The sequence below is a fragment of the Populus alba genome, chromosome 7 (assembly GCF_005239225.2).
Source record: "Populus alba chromosome 7, ASM523922v2, whole genome shotgun sequence".
Lineage (NCBI taxonomy): Eukaryota > Viridiplantae > Streptophyta > Magnoliopsida > Malpighiales > Salicaceae > Populus > Populus alba.
In genome coordinates this window covers 14,293,328-14,302,290 of record NC_133290.1, presented here as the reverse complement: position 1 = coordinate 14,302,290, position 8,963 = coordinate 14,293,328, and the positions used below count along the sequence as shown (strand labels likewise).

Genomic DNA, 8,963 nt, shown 5'->3' with positions numbered 1-8,963 from the left:
AGTCCTTGACTTGCTCTAACTCGGTACCATCTAGGGTTTCCTGGCATTTGCAACTCACTCCCTCGCCTTCTTTTTCTCCTTTTGGCTTTCCCTTTCATTGCTTGGATCGCCGGGAAGGCAAGTATCATATCGGCATAATAAAAGTTGTAGCTTTTGTAAATAGGTTTTAGGTTAATTGATTAATTTTTCTCGATTTGATTTAAATAAATTAAATTCAACAAATCTTAATTAATGTGTAATTATATATAAAAAATAAGTAAAAAGAATGGTATTTATATGAAAGAAAAAAAAAACATTGTTTCATTTGTAAGTCTATGCGAAATGTTACTAATTTGTCTTCTGTACAAGGTGTAAAAAAATCAACATAAAATTAGCTTGATTAACTATAAGTCAACTCGTGATCTAATCAAGATTTAATTTGATTTATAAAAAAATTAAAATAATAAGGTTTTGATTTTAAAAAAATTAATTAATCTAGGTAATTTGAATTTTATATCTATGTTTAATAATATATATATATATATAAGAAAAGAGAATGTAAAATAAAATAAAAGAAATAAAATGAGGGTTTTTTTGTCAATTTGACAGAGCAGGGAGAGTTTGGTAAAATACAGGTTTTGGCGCTCAACGTGTAAGAGAAATCTTTCAAGAGAGGTGGAAGGGAGGGATTTCCATTTTGCAAGCTGTTGTGATTAAAATACAATAACTTTACCCAAAGTTTTGGAATTTGACAGAGGGTTCAAGGCTTAAAGTGGATTCGGCTGGGCTCTCATGTACTCCTAGCCCATGACAAAACCTTATACTGATCTTGGAAGGTACAAGATCTTTTTGTCCAATGGGGTTATGTAGAAATCAAATAATCCGTCATAGTTATTTTTGCTTTAAAATAATAATTAAATGCTATCTAAATTATTCTATTATTTATAATATGGTTGGACGTGTTTGCAAAAATAAATTGAATTTTTTTTATTTAATTTTTTATTTTTAAAATTATTTTGATGTATTAATATTTAAAATAAAATTTAAAAAATAAAAAAATATATATTATTTTAATATATTTTTAAATAAAAATTATTTTAAAAAAATAAATTTTATTTATTTATTTATTTTCTCACACGAATAAGGCCTGTGTTTCATGTTTGGATGGAGGAGGAATATGTGCTTCCTGAGTTTCTTAGCGTTGAAGTATATTTTATTTAAAAATATATTAAAATAATTTTTTTTATTTTTTATAAATTATTTTTGATATTTATACATTAAAATAATTTAAAAAAGTTAACCAAAAAAAACTTTAAAAAATCGCTTTTCCGAACTCTAACTCTGAACTGTGGCCCAAAGGAAGAAAAGCCGAGGAGAATTGCCAAAGAATGATGATGATCCATGTGAGTTGTGGACTTCGAGATAGGAAAAGGATGGCTTCCTTTTTCTCTGGGTTATATTTACTTGCTCGTATTCTTCGTAATTTTATGGGCTAATCCTTTTCCATGGTTGTAAAAATATGAAATGAGTTTTTTCTTTTCAGCATACTTGTTTTTTAAAAAAAATATATATTAAAATAATATTTTTTTATTTTTTTAATATCAAATTTAATATTAATATATTTAAATAATAAAAAAATTAAAAAAATAATTTTAAACAAAATATCTGAATTGCATGGCAATCCAGGAACATAATAAATATTTTTTAAAAAAATATTTTTACTTGTAAATATATTAAAATAATATTTTTTATTTAAAAAATTATTTTTAATATTAACACATTAAAACAATTTAAAAATATATAAAAAAAAATTATTTTGAATATAATTTTTAAAAAATAACATCTAGGTGGTTTGAGATATTTTTAAAAGTAATTTTTAATTAAAAATATATTAAAATAATTTTATAAAAAACATGTGTATTAGAGGAGGCCTGGATTTGATGGTTGATTAGAAAAATTTAGGATTTAAAGCTTGATTTGATAAAACATGGCGGACCCAGTGGATATTGTAGGGACATGATTAACCCATCGGTTAAAAAAAATAGCTAATAGTGGACGCAACTTTACGTGCATGTGTGAGAGAGTACGGTTACAATTTTCAAATTAGTGTTTACATGTATATATATATATATATATAAAATAATAATTTATAGTCGAGTTTTAAATAGGCTATTAACGTCTAAAGTTGAATAAATTACTTTCAAAATCTTGTTAATGATGGCGAGAGATTAATTCACTTACCAAGCGTGCAAAAAAACTCAAAAAGGATAATAGTAGATCTCCCACAGCCAGCCACCGATCTCATCGCACCGCTAAAACTTTTGTCCTCTCACCTTTTACGACGCCGTTCCTTCCCCTCCCCGTTCCTCTTTCTGTAAAAAATAATCACTTGGATCGACAGAGGAATTAATTAAAGCTTTGATTGATTGATTGATCGATCGATCGAGTGTGAGAGATGTCGAAGAAGAAAACGGCGTCGACCATGTCGTTGAAGGACTTTCATGGCGGCTCTATTCCTTCTGATCTCCCTCTACCTTCAGCTCCCGGCGTGTAATCTCTCGCTCTCTTCATTTCTTTTTTTCTTTTTTTTTTTACTTGCTTGTCTGTGATTTTGATCTAAATTATTTGTACTTCACTTAATTAATTTTCAAATTTTAGATCGTAAATTCTTAAGCTTATTAGATTTGTTTGTTTGTTTGGTTCGTCAGTATGATGAAGCCTGGTTCGGACCGAAATGCGTCGGCAAATTGGGGAAATAATTTGATGCGGCCGAAGTCGTCAGGGGCTGCTCGTGGTTTTGATGAGAAAGCTTCGTTTTTATCTCACCCGGCGCCTATAGGTAGAAACTTTGACGAGGATGAGCGTAAGCCGTTGGATGGTTCATCTGCTCCTCGTCGTACTATTAGTGATGAAAATGTTCGTGCTTCGGCTTTGGTTCCTCAAGAGTTGAAGCCGGAGTATGTTTCTAGTTCGTCTGTTAGGGTGCCGGATAGACCAGTGACAAGTCCGGTACCACAGTCTATGAGTTTGGGAGCGAGTTTGTCTCCGTTGAGACCGGGAGGGGTTTCGGTTGTAGTTAGTTCGCAGAATTCGGGTGGTTGGGGGAGTAATTCAGCGATAACAAGTGGTGGTAATGGTCAGGGTGTGAATAATAATCCTCCGAATGCCTGGGGGATGAGGAGGGATGTGATGGGTGTTAATGCCTCGAGGGGTTCATCTGTGTCGCCGGCATCGAATCCGGTGTCAAAGTTTGCTCAAGCAAGTGCGCTTGAAAAGGTATCTTCAGGATTGTGGCAGTCAAAGAGTCCTGGTGAACTGTTACCACATTTGATTTATTCACAGGAGAGTAATGCAAGTCATAGTGTGGATGTGGGTAGGGAGAGGGGTGATTATGATAATTCAAGGGGAGGTCAAGCTGAAAGTGGCAGGGTTACAGGAGATAGGAATCAGGGTGGGGGGAGGACATTGCCGAATCATAGGAGGGATCAACCTCAAATGCACTTGGAAGAGTTTCATAGTGGAGGTATTGTCAGCTCGCAAACTCGACCAGCAATGCCCCCAGAAGTATCAGAACGACCTAAGCTGAATGTTATTGCAAGAACTAAAGCATTAGAGAGACCAGAAAATGACTACAGACAGGTATAGCATTGTTTTTCAGGAGATATTTTAATGCTTTCTTCAAGTTGATTGTTTGTTGATTATGATGGTCTCTCTATTTTTTGTATTTGTTAATATAGGGGTACCAGCAACCTGTAGTATCTGGGAAGATTGAAATTGCCCATGAATTGTATGGAAATGGAAATCCTTCAAAGCCAGGGTTGGCGGATACCAAGAGTGGTAGTCAGCCAGCTGAGAGACCACTTGAACGTCCCAAATTGAATTTGAAGCCTCGCTCACAACCTGTTGAACAATCTGATGGAAGCCTTGAAAGAGAAAGGTTTGTGGGATTTGTTTTTTCTTTTTAATCAGATGTAGATGCATGTTTCTTATTTCTTGATATATTTTACCTTGGAATTTTCTTATTCTTTTGTCGAGTACAAAGTCGTTACTGAAAATAGCATGATGCTTGGTTTGAAGGAAAATGTATTTTCTCAAAACAAACGAATATCCATGCAAGTTTCTGACTTTTTCTAAGTAACTGCACCTAGCTGAGGTTAGCGCCTGGGTGTTGGTCCTTTGCTTAGTTCAAGATGAGAACTTGGAATGTATTTAGACTGAAATGAGTTTTTTGAGCATATAGTACTAATTAATACATTTATTTTTCTTTATTTTTTCCTGGTCTGTTCCCGTGACAAATTATTTTCATGCTCCAGTCTCCACAGTACACATGCATCCCTTGTTGTGTCAAATAGCTAGTCTAATTAGTAAATGTCTTGGAAGTTTGTTGACAACGATTTGTTCAACTTGTTTTGCTTATCTTTTTCTTTTCATGGCTGATATATATTCTTCTCGTTGCTCAGAAGTTGATGTCCAAATTGATCACCTATACGAGTCTGAGCAGCTGGTCTACCTTTGTGAATACATTTGTTTTAAGGATGTGGCCTAATTTTGGTTGATGCCTGATTAATTCCTCCTTTTTGTATGTGAAATTAAGTTATCCTTGTAGAATTAACAGGTGAGATACCTGCTATTGATTTGTAGTCAAACGTCAAAAAGATAAATGTGGCTCTAAAACTTCATTCACTTTTAGTAGTTGCTAGACTTAACAATTTTCTATTTTTTTTAAACTTTGTTAAAACATGAGTGGATTGTCTGAATTTTTAATCCTCCCTAACTCTAATAGCCTATGCTATGGTCTTAGCCGCTCTTTATCCAGCTTGCCTGAATGGAGTGCCATCCTTAACTGTGGTCAACTTTGCTTGTTATTGTTGTGTCTGCTTTCAGTCTGTTGATTCTGTTCAATGATCAACTGTTATTGCTAACCTAGTTATAAGTTCCTGAGGAAGCGGTGGCAGAGCTAGGATTTTTTCCAAGAATGGGCAAGGCAAAGAAAAGGGGATAAAGGTTGTTTGATTAATTTAGAGAGAGGGTCTGTGGGTATTGAACCAAAGAGGTATTTGGAACTTTTTGGAGCACGGTGGCCCTGGTCCTCACTGCCATAGGGAGGAAGTGGTGCATGGCTGTGATTGGCATTGTGCTTAATATGGACTGTTTTTACCCCTATCCTGACAGAAACAGTAATTTATGTTTATGTTTTACCACTCCAAATATGTCACGCCTTCCCTAGTGTGGTGGGATAATACATGCAGCATGCTTTATTTTCTGAGAGACAAAGAGATCTATTATGTAGCTTCATTTTATTTTATTTTTACTTCGGGAAAAGTTATTCTCATACTAAAGTGAGGGGATTGGAAGATTGGTTGGAATTGGCAGGTTGGTGGATCGTCTGTTAGTTGACTACAATCTCCCAAAAGCTGCAGGCAGCTCGCAAGTGTTTTTCCTCTTGACGCCCATGGATCTATATAGCTGCCTCAGTTGTATTGAAAAGATAACTAAACCATGCTTTCTGCAAACAGAGGCCTGTTGCCTTGTATTTCTGTGACTGTGCTAGCTGTTCTGGTCTGAGATGCCAGCCTTACGTTTGATCAGTAATTTGACTTTCATCATCAAATCAGCCTTTTGTGTTAGCTGTACGTACTGTTTTAGGGTTTGTACGCTGCTAAGTACACTTCAGCGTCTTGTTTCAGGCACTTTCTGCCATGTTTCTTTCGCATGTTGCAATATACACCAACTCTGCCCTTTTGCTGGGTAGGTGATGGGTAGTTATCTGCCAAGTATCATTATACATCTGATGTCTTCTTTGACTGATGCAGGAGTTCATTGTTTGGCGGTGCTCGTCCACGGGAATTGGTATGTGTTCTGTTATTTATCATGCGATTATTCCATAGTTATGAATATTTGTTTTTCATGAATTTTTTTATGCATTTATACCATTCTTTTTCAATTTTTATGTTTTTCATATCCACACTGATGCTCCCCCTCTCCCATTATTTTCATTTATCTTTTTAACATGAGCTTTTAGATTTTTATTCATCTTCATTATCAGCTTGGTTCTCTAAATTGGCCCCATGTATTTTACCCTTTTAGATGGTGTTGTTCAGTAATTTGTATTAAGTTCACGAATAACCTTGCATATTTCTCTCAGGTTCTCAAGGAACGAGGTGTAGATGACATAGCAATTAATAACCTTGACATTAATCATTCGCCCAACAGGTAGTCATTCTCTCCACAATTTCAGAGACATTGCAATTTTGCTTGGTCAAACCTGCTTTTCTTTTATATTGGATGAATATCTACATCCAATTATTGATTATCTGGTGTAATTAATTGAGTTTCATGAACTGATTTCATGTCTAGTTCTCCCCGTTATGTCTTTCATTCCATGTAATTGCACCATTCCTTGTGCATTTTAATCGATTATCTCTTACTCGTGATGTCTATTAATATCTGCATATGTAGGCGTGACTGAAAATAGATCTAAAGATAAGTAATTGCTAAAGATAATTGAATTCTTGTGCATGAAGGGTGAATTCTCCCAAGAATGAACTCACATCAGAACATGTGGCTCCAACCGCTCATCAGAGTCAGAAAAATGACAACCGTGGGGCTACCAGCAGAAGAAACGGGAGGGATTCTGAGAGGAAAGATCAACAGATGGACCATGAGAAAACTGATTTGGAAAGGAAGAACTGGAGGAATGATAAATGGAAAAGCAGCAAGGATGCCAAGGACCAGCGACCTGAACCTGAAACCTGGCGCAAACCTAATGAAGAACCAAAAACTTCATCTGACGCCGCAGGAAACCGCCCTGGTAAAGTATCATCTGCCTTGGAGCTAGCTCAGGCTTTCTCAAAGTCAGCCTCTGATCCAAAGAGTCAGAATATACCTTCTTCTCAAAGAGGCGCGCCTGCAGGTAATGATCAGCCCTTTTCACGACTGACAGACAGCCGTGAGCATCACCCAGCACCAACCACAGAGCCAACCACACGACATTGGATAAATGGTTACTGAATGACAGATTTGATTTTGGTTTTTGGGTTGGTTCTAAACAATTGAGGCGCACTGATCAGTCGCCTGGTCGTGGTTTCTTGGCATCAGGCATCGTTTTCATTTGAAGGGCATTCAAGTGAGAGTTTGACAGACTATATACCAGGAGCACAACGCCCCTGTAATATTATCAATTGTTGAGTGACAATATTAATGCTGCCTATATAGCATATGATTAAATTGCAACCAATTTTTAGTTTTCTCTTTAATTTATTTTTAATTCACTGCTTCCTTTTCCCTTTTCTCCCTTGTGTAACCAAACATCCAAGACCTTCAAACATTTTCTGGATATCAAGAGGGAAAAATGGGTGAATCTGATCCTGAGATTGCTTAACCACATACTGGGTTTGAATTGTGCACTTTTTTTTCAACGAAAACTCACTCGAAAAAAGGCTCGGGTTACAGGTGAAAAGGAAAAATACGTAGTCTGGGTCAGGCTCAAAGCCTGAGTTTTTCATGTTATTTATCGGATCAGGCCGGTTTAAAGCTATGCTGCGCTAGAGTTTGGTTTTTTTTTTTAAATAAATTAAAAAAAATAAAAAAGGAAACTTCCAGCGTGCAAGAACATCTAACCATGTTGCCTCTTCAATAATATACAACTATCCATGGATGATGCAACTTTTCCCACGATAACTACAACACGAAACTAATAAAAAACTTGATCAAAACATAAACGGTGTCGGAGAGAACCCGGAAAATGACATCTGCGTAGTAAGATTTTGAGCCTCTGGTTTTTTCATCACTTTGGTAGCCAGTGCTTTCTTCTCAGTAGTCTCAGCTAGTTTTCTCCGTCTAAATACGATCCTCCTGTCTTCCGATATAGCCGAAAGGGCCGGACGCCATGACCCACGTCCTCTTGATTTGCTTCTCCTTCCACTTCCCGGCGCTAGCAGTGTAACATCACCATTAATCACGGTGGTAGCTGCTGCTGCCTCCTCCACCACATCCACATCCTCATCCTCCACCTCAGGAGCTGCTGCTATTGCCGTGGTTGAGAAGGAACATGAACCGAAGCGTGCTAAGAACTTCATGGTTTCTATCGTATGTTGGTTTCTTGCAAGAGATGAGCTTGGAGATGTCTATAATGGTGCTCCAACTGCTACAATTTATAGGCAGGTTGTGTGTGGGAGAGCAGTGCTTGTCCTATCCTTGCATTTTATAGGAGTAATAAATTTCATCATCAGTACTGTTACTTTCATCAACCAACGCTTTACGCATTCTCTTCTTTTTCTTCTCTTTTTTTTATTAGAACCACCCATGTTAATTAACAATTAAAATTTTTTTTAACGTTGATTCAGTTTATCTGTACCTTAATAAATTTCTGAAACTCTAAAATTAATAATTAAATAAATATCTAATAACTCTAAAATTTATAATACTTGATGATTTTTGAAAAACAAACCTATAATTATTATATTTGTTAGCATGTGTGTATATATACCTATTATCGGATCAATTTATTCTATGTGAATTTGCATTTTAAAAAAATATATTTAAAAAATTTAAATTGTTTATGTAGCAATTTTTTTGTTTTTGAGATTTTTTTTATGTTTATCACTTTTTAATATTGTAAATATCCGGTAATTATATCATAAAAAAAATTGTTTATTATAAGCTTATATATATAATATTTACGTACATCTAAATCCAAAAGACATGAACCCAATTTTTCTAGCCATAAAAAGATTTTGATAGCATAAAAATAATATTGGTTTTATTATTGAGATGTAAAGGAAGCTGCTTACATGTGAAAATTATTTCTTTCAATGCTCGGGGAAAATGATTTAACGAGTAATCAAACTAATCATAAAAATTAATTAATTAATGGTAAACAGTGTGACCACTAGATTACAAAATCTTATTTTATTTATTGTAAAAATATATATCAGAAACCCTTAATTATCTGCTCTTTAATCATTTAATTAAATTAAATTATT

The 8,963-nt window shown here is 35.0% G+C and overlaps 1 protein-coding gene across 1 annotated transcript; it reads left to right on the top strand.

The window, feature by feature from the left end:
- The first annotated feature begins 2,189 nt into the window (after nucleotides 1–2,189).
- LOC118036234 (uncharacterized) lies at nucleotides 2,190–7,235 on the top strand. Its single transcript, XM_035041923.2, has 6 exons — nucleotides 2,190–2,529; nucleotides 2,688–3,618; nucleotides 3,717–3,916; nucleotides 5,793–5,829; nucleotides 6,125–6,192; nucleotides 6,504–7,235. The coding sequence occupies exons 1-6, from the start codon at nucleotides 2,435–2,437 to the stop codon at nucleotides 6,988–6,990; spliced, it is 1,818 nt and encodes a 605-aa protein (XP_034897814.1). The 5' UTR covers nucleotides 2,190–2,434; the 3' UTR covers nucleotides 6,991–7,235.
- Nucleotides 7,236–8,963: the final 1,728 nt, after the last annotated feature.